The sequence below is a fragment of the Nicotiana tabacum genome, chromosome 1, assembly GCF_000715075.1.
Source record: "Nicotiana tabacum cultivar K326 chromosome 1, ASM71507v2, whole genome shotgun sequence".
NCBI classification, from domain to species: Eukaryota; Viridiplantae; Streptophyta; class Magnoliopsida; order Solanales; family Solanaceae; genus Nicotiana; species Nicotiana tabacum.
The window spans coordinates 216,641,308-216,658,835 of record NC_134080.1 but is presented as its reverse complement, the minus strand read 5'-3'; the positions used below and the strand labels follow the sequence as shown (position 1 = coordinate 216,658,835).

The following is a 17,528-nucleotide window of genomic DNA, read 5'->3' as shown; positions in this document are numbered from 1 at the left end:
TGAACACTAGAAACTCAACATGTATTCTGCGTGGGGGTAGTAGCTTTCAATGGAGTTAGGTTTGAAGATATTTCCTTTCTTGGCAATGATATGACGGAGCTGAATAATCACTATCTGAAATTGGGAATTTTGGTTATTAAATTTTTTCTTATTTGAACTAATTAATAAGTTCTAAAATTGAAGACTTTAAATTCAAATAAAATTTGTCTTACATAAGTTATTTCTTTATTTGAACTATACAACGTAATTATATTTCTTCTCATATTACTTTTGCTAATATTTAAAGTTTTGAAAAATTGCACGATGAGTTTGCTTGACCATTTAACCATGAATTTTATATGCCATATTTAACAAATATTAGTTTGAATTCACTAGCAGCCACGTGTTTGCAGATATTGGAGTTCAAGTTTCCTTATTAAAAATAAAAAGTCAAGTTTGGAGGAAATAATATATTCTCTTTTCTTTGCGTAATGTAGAGCTTTAAATAATTTGAACTTACATATAATTTAGTACAGAAAATCTCCAAAAAGATCTTACATAAGTGCACAAACACACCATGTAAATAAATGAACCATATCGTACAAAGAATAATTAAATTATATTTTTATTTCATAAATATTTTTAAAATATTTGTTAGAATTGTAATTATTATACTATGAACGTTGGTATTATTAAAGTGTCCACAAAATATATGCCTAAGCATATAAATAATATGATATATAGGACCACGATTTTCATAGCAAATTTGTAAATATTGAACTTATGAAAAATGCATATATTTGGACGCAAATTTCATCTAGTTAGTCAATCTATAAATATTTAATTGATTTATGTTATTTTTAGAAAATTGATTCTCATTAATACGGAATACACACGCGATGTGTGTACACTAAAACTTGCTATAATAAAATATTTCTTAGAATTGATATATCTGTCAGTGGATCGTGCATCTCCTGTCTCTTTATATGGGTCCTTTTTTTATAGTAGTTTGTTGATTGATAGTAATACCCATTCGTTCTTAGATCTAATTCGATCAATCATAGAGTTCCCGCGATATTTTCGTATGAAGCTTTGTTATACAATTGAATTAATGGTTAATCAAGCAATCACCGTGATAAAAAATGATTCAATGCACTTTTTCATCAAATAATAGTAAAAATACTTTAAAATTATTGTATCTCCTAAATATTGTGTTTGAAAATTTTCTCCGTGTCACTGACATCGTTCGAGTATTTATGACCATGGAAACCCACATGCGCTTCTTTTTGTGTGTATGCGCATGTGTGTCTTCAAGCTACCGATAAAGGTAGTGAACATATCGAGCCTTACGCTATCACTCTATCATCTTAATACTCGTCCGGCGAAATCATTGTCCTGATATGAGTTGTTGGCCTAAGCCAACAAAAGATACTTTTAATATGATTGATATTATCTGTTTTAGACCGAAGATCGCATGATTTTATCCAGAAAAACTCACACCAATAAATTAAAAATATCGCTACATGACCTTACATGTATTTATCAATGTCACAACAACCGTGGTCAATAATGTCCCCTCTAAATGATTATTCACTACTCACAAGCTAGCTACGTGCATCAATTTTTCTCCATTTATATCTCATGCAAGCTATATTAATTTACACCCAATATTATATCCATTTCACCGAACAGATATATAATACATTTATGTATATCCATCTAACACCATACTGTAATATAATAAATAAATATCTTATCCAATCCAAATTTCAGTAGATTTGATTTTGATAGGATACTCTAAACCAAAAATATCATTTTTTTATTTTTATTTTCTTATAATACATACGTCATCGACGGATACCCCGTTACGATATCGAATTCATATGAGCTCAGTATTTTGGGTGTGAAGCATAATAATAAGTTCAATGCTAAAAACCTTAAACGTTGAACTTATGATAGAGTCTAAATCTTAGATCCGCCTCTGTTTCGGAGGAGCATTTGTTTTAAAAAATACTCTAATTTTTATACAGGCAATCAAGGGAAAAAGATGATTTCTCGAGTTTTATTGGGGTTGGAGGAAAATGCTATACTAGTGTGTGTTTTTAATTATCATGGGAGTTAGATTTAAAAGTAATTAAAACTCAGGTGCCAATAAATATATAGGAATTAAGAAATGTTGCCCTAGACTTGAAATATTTTTATTTGATTCGCTTAATGGTGGTATTTTTCAAAGTTGGATCCAGAATTTAAATTTTATGAGTTTAATCTTTAAGATTTTTAGTATTGAATCCATTGTTGTAAACAAATTTTTATGTATAAATTTATGCTCTGCGCCAAAAATACCAGCTTCAGATGAACCCGATGCAAAAGCACTGCATTCTTAAAGGGTTAAGCCCATAAATTTAAATTCTGGATTTGATGTTGAACAATACCACCATTTGCGATTCTTAGTATCAGGGGCGGACCTAGCGTATTACCGACGGGTTCAAGTGAATCCATAACTTTTGACGCGGAATAAAAATTTACATGTAAAAATTTATTAAAATTGCAAAAATTATATATATGAAACGCATAACTTTAAAAACATAATGGGTTCAAAACTAAAAACTTTAAAAGTTGAATCTATAGGGTTTAAATCCTGGATCCGTCTCTGCTTAGTATTGAATCCACTGTTGTAATCTTAGTGCAATTTTATGCATATATTTATGTTCCGCACCGAAAATACCAGCTTCAGATGGACCCGATGCGGAAACACTGGATTCGCCCATGATTGTCTTAATGGCTATTTCAACAAGAAATTCAATGTAAAATATGTATATAATTGCTATAAATAGTAGGCATTTGCATGAATTAGAACTCGCAACTTGGACAGAAGCAACAAAACAATATAATGGCTATGAGAAAAACTCTCATTAGATTCTTCTTCTTTCTTTTTATTAATTTGTTTGCTTTAACGAGCTCTGCTGCAATTCCAGCAAAACGATTTTATGGTCCATTTAATAAAACAGCATTTCCTTCTGACTTTGTTTTTGGTGCTTCATCTGCTGCTTACCAGGTATATATATTAGCTTTAATTCACTCTAGGCACACACATGGAACATGGTCTATATCTAAGTTGCTCGAACTCTTGAAAATGGCCATACGATACGTGCCGGATCCTTCAAAAGTAGTGTATTTTTGGAGTATTCGGTTGCGGCAATAGTTTTGGAGAGTCCGAGCAATATAGGTCTATATATAACACATACTCTCTCTGTCCCAACTTATGTGAATGACTTCTCCGGTCGGGAAACACATTAAATATTTACCTAAACCAATAGGTCCTTAAGCGGATCCCATGTTAGCCCCAAGACGTTCGTCTCTAACTAGAAAATCTAACTAGAAAAGTAAATGCTTGAGCTTGAGTTTCATATATCTTTTAAATATTCAAATTGTTAATTATTGTAACTTATAGTACTCTTTATATAGTTTCTAAATATGTAAATTTTATTTCAAAAAAATTGAAATTTTTATGTCCCAATCCATACTGAAAACTAGTCAGTATCAAACTCCGAAAAGGTTCATATAAATTAAAATGGATGAAGTATTTGCTGCAATTTTAATTAAGTTTTACATAAAAATTTATGTTCAGCACTGAAAGTTACTATATTCAGATGAACCCGATATCACAACCCGGCATCTGCCTCTAGACACACACACAATACCTAAAATGCATGGTCTAAACATAACACATATGACTTTTCAAGAAGTAAAAGATTTGACTTTATTTTTTTGTTTAATGAAATTTCAGATAGAAGGAGAAGCTCTTAAAGGAGGCAGAGGACCAAGTATATGGGATACTTTTACTCGCCAACACCCAGGTCTCCAATCTCCTGCATTAAGATAAATTATTTAAATTAAACGGGGCGATAAAGTCATTTAAAATTTTAATTAAAATGGTAAGGTGAATGGCTATTTAAATTAATACTTCAAAATTAAATCACAAACATATAAACGTCCTGATTCCAAACAAAAAGAAAAACATTGCTCCACATGGGCGTTCAAATCCAAGCTCAAACATAATACGACGGAGAGTTGCGTGGTTGTTTAATATCAATCTCTCAGCCTCAATTTATGTTATGGTGTTTTTCTGGACAAAGAATTTAAGAAATAAAGAAAGACTTTTGAAACTTGTGATCTGAAACAAGTCATAAACGTTTTTGTAATTATAAATCATCTTATTAAAGTTAAAATTTAAAAAAAAATAAGTTGTCTTCACTGTTTCGAGGATGGGGAAAAAACTAGTTAGGGCAGCTACATTTTAGAATCCATCAAAAGTTACAGTGGAATGATAAGTATTTCTTTATCCTTAAACAAAGGTTTCAGATTTAAGCTTTGGTTATGCAACCACCTTTGTACTGAGCATTTTAGCGGGCGTATAGATATATGTGAAATTTCAAAAAAAAAAAAGGTAAAAAAAAAGTCAAGTGAAAATAATATTAAAAAATTAGAGTTGTGTTTGGAAATGAGTACAATTTGGAGCTGTTTTTCAATTTTTGTGAGTGATTTGAAGTGCAAATTTTGAAAAACGACCTTTTGGAGTTTTTCAAATTTCCGAAAAGTTTTTGAAATTCAACTTCAAGTGAAATTTGAATTTTTCATGGCCGAACATTAATTTCGGAAAAAAGTAAAATAAATTCAAAAAAAAATTATGGCCAAACGGCCCCTTATCCTCAAAATGAGATTTTCTAGCATGAATTCGAATTAGTTTTTCGAGCTCCAAAATAAATACCGACCACTAAATGAGGGGGGAAAAGCTCCATATTTTAGTATCAGCCATTACTTTATTTAACAAGAAAGTGATTTTCAACGTTTAATTAATGATGATAACTAATGCAAGTAGCTTCATTGATAGAAATATTATAGTTAGTCAATTTTTGACAGGTATTAATTTTGTCTACATTAACTTCCACTTGTCACATTTAATATGGCAGGATACTTTACAATACTATTATCTTTTTTTAAAATATTTTATAATTATTTATGTTTTTTTTTTGTGCAAAATTATTTATGTTGTTTATATTATGATTTATATTATATTTATGTTGTTTTTATGATGAGCAATTTTCTCCCAAAATACAGAAAAGATCTTTGACCGTTCAACTGGAGATGTAGCCGTTGATTTCTATCATCGGTATAAGGTATGAACAACATTTTAGTTTTCCCTTTTTTTTCTTTTCCTTTTTTTACTGTATATATTTTCCTAAATATTGAAATATATTGAGCATTATAATAGGAAGACATTCAATTGCTTAAGGAACTGGGATTTAAAGCTTTCAGGTTATCTATCTCTTGGTCTCGGATTTTACCATGTAAGAAAAAAATACGAGTTTAAATTATATATACTGTCAGTATAAAAAATAATATTTAATGTGCCATCGTGTGGCCTGCTGAAATTTTTTTTATTTTTTATTTTATTTAAGATGGGAAGGTAAGCAAAGGAGTGAATCCAGAAGGCATTAAATTTTACAATAATGTATTCAACGAGCTTATCTCTAATGGTAATTACAGCTATCTCTCATTTTTTTTTTCTTCTGATTTATCCATTTTAAATCATTTAATTTAATTTAATTTTGTTTCTAGTTTTAATTTAATTGCTTTTCCTTATAGGTATTACTCCATTTGTGACTCTATTCCATTGGGACACACCACAAGCCCTTGAAGATGAATATGGAGGGTTTATGAGCTCACAAATTGCGTAAGTCACAATGCAAACAAAATTAATTACTAAGATAAAGAAACTGAGTCAGTATTTAAAGTTTATGAGTTCGGAATTCTTGTTTGTTTTTCTAAATTAATAATTTGTACATATTCAATAAATTTTTAAGACAAATACAGGATTCAGACCAAAGCTACTGATTCAGCCGAACCCGTAACTCGTATTCTAGCTTTGCCCATCAATCCCAATTATTAAAAGATTTTCAGCAGAATATACAGAGGCGGAGCTAGAGTTTGACGTTTATTATGGATTCTGAACTTGCTATCAGACTCATAACTCGTTTTAGTTACTGAGTTCGAATTAAATATTTTTACATATTTTATGAATTTTCTACTACAAATACTTGCTACTACTTCTTTCTTTCCATCTTTCCTTGAGCTGAGGGTCTATCGGAAACAGTCTTTCTGCCTTCTCAAGGTAGGGGTAAGTTTCGCGTATATACTACCCTCCCAAACCCCACTTGTGAGATTACTTTGTTGTTACGTTGTTGTTGTTGTTGTTCTACTATAAATAGAGGATCTAAGTGATTACAGTTATTGAATTCATCCGAACCTGTACCTAATACTCTAACTCTACCCCTGAAAATATATCAGAAAGTTAAGTCGAGATATGTACTCATATTATTGGTGCATGAATTCAGGAAAGACTATGGTGATTTTGTGGACATTTGCTTCAAAGAATTTGGGGATAGAGTGAAGTATTGGATCACTTTGAATGAGCCACTCTCTTATAGTATGAATGGATATGCAAAAGGAACCTTTGCACCAGGAAGATGTTCTAATTTTGTAGGGAATTGTACAAAGGGTAACTCAGGAACTGAGCCATATATTGTGGCTCATAACTTGCTTCTTGCCCATGCAACTGGTGTTAAGGTGTACAAAGATAAATATCAGGTTAGCTTTTTTGATCAATTCTTCTTTTATTTTGATTTTTACTCGGTGTCTAGAATCAGCCGACTTATTCAGATTCATACCAGAAAGTTCCTTTTTGGCCGGATTCATGCCGGGAATAAGTCTCATTTTGGAGGGTAAAGAGCTCTCTATTAAAGGCGACTTCATACCCTAAGATTCTAACTCGAGATCTCTGGTTCAGAAATTACTTTAAAATATTAATATTATTTTCCATACCCAATCTTATATTTTCGTCTTATTTTTTGAAATAATTGCAGAAAATTCAGAAAGGACAGATAGGAGTTACTTTGGTCACTCACTGGTTTGTGCCTAAAACCAACACACCTCAAGGACTCAAGGCTCCAATAAGAGCTCTTGACTTTATGCTTGGGTGGTACGTACATTTTTATTGTGAATCAATTTCTATACACCATATATGTCACGTTTTAAGATAGCGACATATAACTTATGTTGCTCGAATTCTCCGAAAATACTGTCGGGTGCATGTCAGATCCTCCAAAAGTAGTATATTTTTGGAGGATCTGACACGGGCGTGACAGTTTTTTGGAGAGTCCGCGCAACATAGTTACAATAGCATGTAACTGTATTCTAAATTTAGTTTTTTAAATATATTTTAGTGTATTTCTGAATGTAAATACATAGTTTATACTAAAATTATTGAGTTCGACCGAGCTCGTACTAACCGTCTAACTATACCCATAATTTGTAGGTTTTTGGATCCAATAACATATGGTGACTATCCAAGAAGCATGAAAGCTATTGTAGGGCATAGGCTCCCAAAATTCACGCCAGAGCAATCAAAGTTAGTGAAAGGATCAATGGATTTCTTAGGAATAAATTACTATACTACATATTATGCTTCTCCTATGCTTTCCATCAATAGACTTAACCTCAGCTACACCACAGACAATCTTGCTGATCTTTCACGTAAGTCAACACATTCATCTATCATCCTCGCAAGCAAAGGCGGATCAGGATTTGAAATTTATTTGATCTGAATAAAAACTATTGGATTCGTGTGAATATAACCGACTTTATAAATTCACCTTTGCTTGCAAGTTTCCAAAATATTCAAGTTCAGTTTTAATAATTATTTATCTATTTTCTTTCAGCACAAAAGGATGGAAAACCTATTGGCACACCGGTATTTTTTTTTTTCTCTCTTTCTTTCCTGGTATTTGAGTATTTTCTTTTAAACGGTTAATATGGGCTTGGCTCGGCCCACATTCCTCTTAGGACTTGATTGGGCTGGTCATTTAAGGTCCACCAAAATTGGCGGGCTAGACCATTCTAGTCCATCAAATATCAAAGCCCATACGAGCTGAGTTGGGTTGGCCCGGCCCGACCCATAGTGATAGTTCTAATTTTCTTCTAGAGGTACACAAACTTAACTGACATGCTTTTGTTAATACTTGTAGACTGCTCTGGATTGGCTTTTCATTTATCCAAGAGGAATCTATGGTCTCATGCTTCACATCAAGAATAAATACAACAATCCTCCCATCTACATCACTGAAAATGGTAAAATCTTAAAGATTTTTATTATATTTGCCCGCTCGATCAAAAATATTTACAACCTCAGTTAAAAAAGTTAGGAGTCAAAGTTACGATATGAGACATTAAAAACTTTGAAATTAATTAACTTGCAGGAATGGCAGAAGCCAATAATGAAGCACTGTCACTTAAAGAATCTCTTAATGACGATATGAGGATAAAGTATTACGAGGGCCATCTATGGTTTCTATCAAAAGCTATAAAGTAAGTTTTCTTTTTCTCTTCTATATTCTTTTCTATAGAATTTTTTTTAAAGAAAATTCCTGATTTATTTTTTTGGAATTATAAAAGTTAATCCAATTGAAGGGGAACCTTAGAGCAACGGTAAAGTTGTCTCACTGTGACCTATAATTGAAAGGGAACAGTGGAAGCATCCCTAAATACTTGTATTAGGACAGGGTTTTTGCATCATACCCAGTGCAGATTTAGGAGAGCGGGGAAGGGGATTCACCCGAACCCCCTTCACCGGAATATTACATTATACATATAAGGCAAAATCTAGTTTGTACCTCTATATATTATATTTTGAATCCACTTGACACAACCCAAAAGCATAGTTCAATGGTCAAGGGGGTTCAAAATATTTGTTAGGTTGCTGGTTCAATTTCCACTAGCCACAATTTCTTTTAATTTTTTAAATTTTTTCTTTTTTGAAACCTCTTAGCGAAAATCCTGCCTCCGCACTAATCATACCCTTTGGGATATTGCCCTTTCTCGAACTCTTACGTGAATGCGAAATGCTTAGTGTACTGAGTTGTTCTTATAAAAATTAATCTAAGTAAGTTGTATAATTTACAGGGATGGAGCAAATGTAAAAGGACATTTTGTTTGGTCATTCTTAGATGACTATGAATGGGATGCTGGTTTTACTGTCCGATTTGGCCTCACTTTTGTTGATTACAAAACACTCGAGCGATACCATAAGAAATCTGCTTATTGGTACAAGGACTTTCTCTTATATACCGGCAAATAAATAATCTCACTCTTCTAGTGGCTCGAGCTGATGGCGAGGTCGATTTATTGTTCGAAGTTCAAGAAAAAAGAGAGAAACCACTGTCCAATAATAGTGGTTTTACGAATATATGATCACCGGTGGTTAATACCTTCTCGAGACTATCGAACTTTTCAAACTTTCAAATCAACCACTTTACTTTGTGAATGTCATTGTACTTCTAGCAGAGTTTATGTTATTGTTGCATTTTCTGTAGGCCGAAAAATAATGTACGTTACTTTTGTGTGTTCAGAAATAAGATTGGAGCTCCTCCCTATTAGTTATACACTTGTTTGCGTATGGAAAAAAGATTGTGTACTATTTCCTTTTACTCCCTCTGGTCTACTTTAAATGGGTGCACTTGAAATTAACTTTTTTTTTCAAAGTTGTCTTTGGAGTAAAGAGCTTAGGAGTATTTGTTATATTTTAAACGAACACAATGATCAATTTCATTATTAATTAATGCTAAAAGATGAATCTCTTAATATGTTTGAAAACAATCAAAAAAAATAAAACAACTAAAGTGGACCGGAGGGAATAATAAACATGTGTTAATGTGTGGTGGATAGTTTAATCGGTAAGTAGTGAAATAAATAATGGGTAAGTGGATGAAAGAAATAAATGCCAGCATATTTGTAATGATTTGTGGAGGTTAAGTCTATGAGAATTTAGCTTACTTAACAAAAATAAAGTATCACTATTTATAATTAATAATTAAGATGTTGACATGTGCTTTATTAGCCAGCATATTTACGACCTTGTGTTATCTAGATTATCACGAATATTTTCGAGAATAAGCTAAAGGAAATTCTCATAGACTTAACCTCCACAAATCATTACAGGATAAATGTGCACTCATAAGGACCGTCCCATTATTAAGAGATCGTGCGACGGATAGTCCCTTCTCCCAAGTCCCTGAATTGGCCCCTTAAGGCCCTTTTGAGGGACTAGATAAGAATTAGAATCAGGCCCCTTCCAAGCCGCTAAACGACCCCTTAAACATTAATATTGAGAAATTAAATATGATATTTAAGTGAAGAAAATAAAATAATAGATCATTATCTATGAAGTCTTGAAGATGAAAATTTGATTCCTCAATTATATTAAGAACAGTGTAATATATTAGAATAGGAAATTATAGAGGCAGCAAATATGTGTATTATTGATATGAAGAATCCAAATTACACTCAATTGTACAGAAGAATGTAATATGGTAGCTAAACTAAGATCTCTAATCAGCTGCTGCGATGGCGATTTACCTGAAATTAGAGAAGGAAGAAGACGAGTGAGGAAGGCAAGGGAGAGAGAGAGAATTGAGAAGTGAGAAGAGAGAATGAGAGAGGTAGTTAGGAATTTACCATAATCATAACTGCCTTTGGGATTCCTTCAACGATTTATTTAATATGTTGAAATCTAATCTCAGCCCTTGGATTGTAACTATGGCTTTAAATCTCGACCGTTCCTTTTATTGAATGCAACGACACTGTTTCTACTAGTAGTCATGTGTAGCTCATGTGACTTACTCCAGTTAACCCTAATATACACGCCTCTTTTCCATTTCTTCTAGATATTTTCACTCTCCTTTCCTAATTCAGTTGCGTTCATGACAAACAGACGATTTTTGGAAATTTTAACAAGAGTAATATATAGAAAGCCAAAAGAATATCATTCCAATGGAGGTATTTCAATGACCAAAAACCCATAATTTTATAGTCATCCTGAATTTTAGTGGTTTATTGGAAATTTATTTCGATTGGATGTTAAATGCTACTAACTTTTTTTTTTAAAATTTCAAAAGAGAGAAATATTTGGGGGGGGGGGTGAATTAGAAATATCCATACAACTGATAATTGAAAAATAATTACAGTTTCAAAAGTAATCGAATTTTAGCCACTTTTCATATAAAGATAAAATTTGAACAAAAACACTCTTAAAAATCTGAAAATATTTTAGTATAATACGATGTACTTCGAATTTTTTACATATAAGCTTCCAGCATAATATGCTGAAATTTTATAATATGTTGGAGTTCCATCATAATATGCTGGAAGTTTATATGCAGGAGTTCCATAATCTCTAATATTATCTGAAACTTTCCGTGTACTGGAGTTCCAATATAATATGCTAGAAGTTTATACGCAGGAGCTTCATAATCCAACATATTATGCTAGAATTTTTCGTGTTTTAGCAAAATAATGACTATTTTTTAATGACTTTGCAAATGCTGGTTATTTTTTTGGCTAGACCGTGCTATTTTTACAAATATAAGAAGGGAAACTTACACAAATGTCTCAAATAGATCTCAACTTACCAACCTCTAGTCATTAATCATAGACTTACCAAAACTTGCCAACAGAAATTGAAAAACCAAATAATAAGGTTCTTTCTCTCAAAGAATCACATGCTAAAATCACCTTCCATATTTTTAAGTGTGATTAGCAACACTAGATACAAGACGGAAAGGAAATTTTATGGATGAGGTAGCAAATAAGGTGATGAAATACAAAAAACATATACAATATTCCAAAAATCTAAACAAAAAAGGAACTTTTTCAATGGATATAGTTGAAATTCATTGAAGATATATAGATAAGTCAATATACAAAATTTGAGGAAGATTGGAGAACTTTGATACAAAATTTGAGGAAGATTGGAGGTGATTTGGACTGGTTTTGTATCAAAATTCGTAATTAAATCGAGTTCAAAAAAGTCTTTTGCGACATATATCACGCATGTATCTCACACACAAGTATACATGGATATACATGTGATACATAATAGATACAAATATGATACATATGTGATACACAAATGATACACAGTGTGATACACATATCATTTTTTTCATGTTCAGTTTTTACCGAATTTTCAATTCAAACCATCTCAAAACTTCACCAAATCAGTTTTGGAGATTCAAGCTCCTTAAGTTGTGCCCAATCTATTCTAATAATACCCACTCAAAACAAAGCAAAAATTTGATATTTTTTTGTTACAAATAGCTAATTGGCTAATATTAGTAATATTTTATCAATTGGCCAATTTTTGTAATGAACTACCTATAAATGGACATAACTGGTAATTTCCATATGAGAAAGGTGGCGAGTCTCTAGTTCATTGCATTCTTTGGGCTGATGCGGGTTCGGCTAAATCGGGTCAGCCCATCATTATGCAACGACCCGTTGGGTCACTGTCCACCCAGAGACTGACCGGTGATCACTTTACTTTTTACTCTTTTACAATTTTTCTCTCTCTACCCTCCGTTTCGATTTAATCTCTCTCCTTTCCACCTCCGCTCCAACAACCACCGTCGTCCGCCGGCGTCCTCCGCTGCATCAGAAAATTGACTGAGATCGGCGAACATCTGAGTTTGTAGCTGTATTTGACCTAACAGTAACGGAGCAAGAAGAAAATGAGCACAGTTCCGAAAGAGACAATAGAAGTGATAGCACAAAGTATAGGTGTAAGCAATTTATCACCAGATGTCTTGCCTGCTCTCGCCGCCGATGTCGAATACCGTATTCGAGAGATTATGCAGGTGCTTACCTCAATTTACACACAAACACACAGCGTGTATATAAACACACAAAACACACACTCCTATTGGGAAAAAGCTAAAATTTGGATAATTTGCTCTTCGAAATTACTTCTGGAGCATAAGCATGGTGCAATTTTGACTTTTGAGGTTATCGCACATGTAAAAGTTTCCACACACCCAAGCACACAGTGTGTGTGTATATACACACTATACACACACACTTGGAAAAAGCTAAATTATGGATAGTTAGCTCTTTGAGATCACGTTTGAGGTCACGGAGCATGTAATTTGCATAAAATTTTGTTTGATAATTTAGGAAGCTATTAAATGTATGCGTCATTCGAGGAGAACGACCTTATCGACTGATGATGTGGATGCTGCACTCAGCTTGAGAGGCGTAGAGGTACCTCTTCTGTTTTTATACCAGCCAATTTGTGTATTAGTATATGTATTAATAGAGGCGTATCTACACTCTAACCTATGGGTTCATGGGAACTCAGTAACTTTGACTCGGACTGTATGTATTAAGAAATCCACTAAGTATCCACAAAAATTTGATTGTGAACACATAAACATCAAATTTTGGCTCTGTTTAATATATAGGTTATAGCTGATCGATCTTGTTTGACATTGTGGTTTAATTGATTGTTCTTTAATGTATCTGTTGCATTGAGCAGCCAATATATGGTTTAGCTTCAGGAGATCCGTTAAGGTTCAGAAGAGCAGCTGGACACAAGGATTTGTTCTACATTGAAGAGAAGGATGTAGAGTTAAAAGATGTAAAGAACTTTGATACTGGAGGTTTCAGTACCAAACTTAGTTTGTGAATTTATTGAAGTGATGCTCATAGTATAAGTTGATGTGTTTTCTGGTTTAGGTGATCGAAACTCCTTTGCCTAAAGCACCGGTAGACACTGCTGTTGTTGCCCATTGGTTAGCTATAGATGGAGTACAGCCTGCTATTCCTGAAAACCCTCCGCCTGAAGGTCCGGATTTTGTAACAATCTTAGCTGCAGTTAGTTTGTCTGGATGTTTTAACATTTGTTTCACTTTAGTCATATGAAAACAAGTTTGTCATGCGTATTGTTCTTTTCCTACTGATTCTTATGTCTATTCTGCCTCCCGGTTTGAAAGATTTTTCTCTCCCCCGTGACTTCTAAGAAATGAGGTATAAGTACTAGTTAAAATTTGTATCTAATGCTATTTCAATATGCCAGACTAACTTATTAATTTGTCGCAGCCTTTGCTATGCCCTCTGATAATAGAAAGACCGAGTATAAGGAGGATGGAGTTCCTGTTGATATTAAAGTACCTGTTAAGCATGTTCTATCCCGTGAGCTCCAGGTATAACTGTACCAAAATGTTTGTATCCTTTTTGACCATCCAAAAAGATTCAATTCTTATGCCTTGGTGATTTTGTTTGCAGCTCTATTATGACAAAATTACAGAGCTTACTTTGAATAGATCGAATCCTCTTCTCTTTAAAGAAGCTCTAGCAAGCTTAGCAACGGACTCAGGGATTCATCCTTTAGTTCCTTATTTTACATATTTTGTTGCTGATGAGGTAATTGTTAGCCAATTTAAGCCCAGTTCATAACATTAGTGGGTAATGGACAATGATCTAATGATAGTTTGTTACATGTCAGGTTGCTCGGAAATTGAACAATTTTCCTCTCCTTTTCTCTTTGATGCGGCTAGTCTGGAGCCTTCTCCAAAATACACAAATACATATGGAACCATATGTGAGTCTATTGCTGATATCTTGGTTGCCACAACTTACTTGGAAAGCAGGTTTAGGATAATGTTTGAAATTTTGTGTTGATGATTGGACTCGTTAAATTTTAACGTTTATGAAAATGGCTTTAAAATGACAGCAGAAAAGGTAAGTACATGCCCGTTGAGGAAAGAGATAGGGTTTAATTGCACTAATTAATCATTCTAAAAAGAGCGCATTATTATTTCTTTAGTTTGAATAAGCTTTGTTAATTTACTTTGTTCATCAGGGTAGTGTTGTATACATAATGGAAAACTAGGTTGTAGTGTTGTATGCATAATGGAAAACTAGGCTTTGGCCTTAACGATGCAGCTTTGATTCGTTGGGTGTCTAGTTATGTCGTGGTTGATCCGATGATTTTCTCTTTTGTGTCAAATTTTATTCGTTATTTTTTATTTTGGCGAATTCATCTCCAGCTGCACCAGTTGATGCCTTCTATATTGACATGCCTTGTTGCAAAAAGGTTGGGAAACAGAATTTCTGACAATCATTGGGAACTTAGGGACTTCTCAGCAAAGTTGGTTGCTTTAATATGCAAGAGGTAAGGATCACTAAGTTCTCACATTTAGAAGCTACAGAAAGTATACATCTGCGTCCTTGGCTGTTGCTTCGATGTTGATTCTCCCATTTGACTTTTCAAAATCAAGCTGTTATCTCTAACTGAATTCGCCCATTATGTGTTGGGCTTGGAGTTTGTTTTCCCTTTTACTTTTTGCCGCTCCCATGAGAAGGGAGTTGTTAATGGCTGCTAGTGCATGTATCTGTATAGTTGCTGGCAATTGCAACACTATATTTCTGTTTCGTGCTTTATAGACAGTAGCTAATCTTTCAGTTCCGTGGTATTGGTAATCTTTCCATATTTATCAACTGGTGCTATATTGTTCACAAGTGAAAGCTGTGCAGACATGGTCATATGTACCACAATCTCCAGCCACGTGTCACCAGGACTTTGCTGCATGCTTTTCTGGATCCAACTAAGGCGCTGCCTCAACATTATGGAGCAATTCAAGGGCTAGCAGCTCTTGGACCTGGTGTGGTATCTCCTTGTTCTCTCTGTACTTTCTTTCCTTCTAAAATTTTGACGTGTAAGCAATTGGTAATATATTCTAATTTTGTAGGTTCGCCTACTTGTGTTGCCAAATCTTGAGGCTTATTTACAATTGCTGGAGCCAGAAATGCAGCTTGAGAAGCAAAAAAATGAAATGAAGAGGCTTGAAGCTTGGCGAGTATATGGAGCCTTGATGGTTAGTTGTCTTGAATGGTTAATGAGTCTTACCTCATTGTTTTTTCCAATTATTTCTATGTGAAAATGAACATAGCTAAATATGTCTTTTCTAACTTTTATTTTTAGATAGTTTGGCATTACTGCAATTAACTCTTCTAATTATGTGCACAGTGTGCTGCTGGTTTATGCATGTATGAGCGCTTCAAGTTGCTTCCTGCATCAGTATCTCCATCTACTCGCACACTCCTGAAGAGTAAATGGAAAGTCTCAACTACATTGTCGAGTATGTTTAGCTCTTTGTTTTACTTATTCCATTAATTCCCAAAGAGGAATCTATAACTACGAATCTATTGACTACAAATTTTAGTTCTTTTGCCTTCTGTCTGTTAAATATGTCCTACCTCTTGGAGTGTCAATATTGAAATAGTTCCAAGATTGATATGATCGGTATGACAGGTTTGTTCAATTATTCTCATTTTCTTTCTGGGTTATAACTGAGCCATCCCCTTGCAGAATAATGTGGATGCTGATCTATTAGGAATTCAAGAATCCGTCGTATATGTTGAAGTAATTAAGACTCCTGAAGTGATTTAACTCGTTATCTCTGAAGTCCCTACGACCTGGCCTGCTAGTTCTGTCTGGTCGGTCATTTGAAATCAAAGTTGGAAATCCTCTTTTGTGGATGTCTTCTTTGTCCAAGTGCTTTAACTTTAATGTCTCCTGCAATGTTTTCTCTCTTCATCTTTGAATATTTATGCACTTCTATCATTGTCTCTTCTTGATTTTGTCTCGGCAAACACTAACCAAAAAAAAAAAACAATTGTCTAGACAAACGCAAAGCAAGCCTGGATAACATGATGGCGCAGCCTCCACCCAAGAAATTAATGACAGATGGTTCAACAGGTTCAATGACAACAAATTCTTTGCCAGTAAGCACGCAAGGACCAGCTGGTCGATACGCTGCAGCCTTGGGGGTCACGGAAACTGGTCTATCATCAGCACCACAAGGTTTGCACAACGAGAATATGCCGAGAAGCAGCAGCAGAAGGGAGATGACTGGTGTGCAAGGTCAAAGAACGCCGGCTACGCTTGATCAGGCCTGGAAGGAAGATTTGGATGCCGCGCGTTTGTTGCCATCTCTGTTTGAATGTTTTGGTGAAAGGATGTTTCCCTTTACCCCTTCACCGGAGTTGTCTTTCTTTCTCTGATCGATAAGAATGGGAAGGTGGCATGCAAGAGTGAATGCCAACTGCGACTGTTCACTTTTACGGGTAGTACATTTTGCGTTAATGTAATATGTGCCAAATGCACTTTATTGCTATGAAGTATTTTTTTTGTATAATAGACAGTAGATAAGTGGTCAAATCGCTTATGCCTTGTATATTTCAATTGAGTTCAGCCCACCTCTTTTGCAAAATGTCGCTCCACACTGGTAAAGTTTCATCTTTTGTGTTGGCCGAAGTTACCATTGTTACATTGAAGGGTTGAATATGTCCAATATTACTTGCGATCAGTGACGAAGCTATCCGACAAAGAATGTTCAATATATGTTATTTACCTCTAAACTATAATATTTTAGCTGTATATATAGTGTAATTTTTCGACGAAGAGTGATCAATTGACTAAGGAATATTTATTATCTAGTAATAACAAAAAAATAACCCCTAATGGTTAATAGGTCAAAGCATTAGTTTTTGGTATTCAGATAATTGTGATACCACAAATAAGTGCTTAGTGCAGCTGACTTTCCAGAACCAAGTACACCTTCAATATAAGAAAATAACATAGAGCTACTGTGTTTTGA

General features: G+C 33.9%; 2 protein-coding genes across 2 annotated transcripts; both read left to right on the top strand.

The window, feature by feature from the left end:
- Positions 1-2,848: 2,848 nt before the first annotated feature.
- On the top strand, positions 2,849-9,476 carry LOC107786749 (vicianin hydrolase-like). Its single transcript, XM_016608263.2, has 13 exons — positions 2,849-3,034; positions 3,767-3,836; positions 5,098-5,156; positions 5,252-5,327; positions 5,439-5,516; positions 5,626-5,713; positions 6,375-6,627; positions 6,903-7,018; positions 7,355-7,572; positions 7,758-7,789; positions 8,064-8,166; positions 8,295-8,403; positions 8,998-9,476. The coding sequence occupies exons 1-13, from the start codon at positions 2,870-2,872 to the stop codon at positions 9,170-9,172; spliced, it is 1,542 nt and encodes a 513-aa protein (XP_016463749.1). The 5' UTR covers positions 2,849-2,869; the 3' UTR covers positions 9,173-9,476.
- A 2,911-nt stretch (positions 9,477-12,387) lies between these two features.
- Positions 12,388-17,141, top strand: LOC107786750 (transcription initiation factor TFIID subunit 6). The gene is made up of 12 exons (XM_016608264.2): positions 12,388-12,725; positions 13,042-13,128; positions 13,403-13,504; positions 13,603-13,711; positions 13,966-14,069; positions 14,152-14,289; positions 14,372-14,467; positions 14,916-15,040; positions 15,403-15,535; positions 15,618-15,743; positions 15,896-16,007; positions 16,553-17,141. Exons 1-12 carry the CDS (start codon positions 12,600-12,602, stop codon positions 16,930-16,932), a joined length of 1,638 nt encoding a protein of 545 aa, XP_016463750.2. The 5' UTR covers positions 12,388-12,599; the 3' UTR covers positions 16,933-17,141.
- The last annotated feature ends 387 nt before the right edge of the window (positions 17,142-17,528 follow it).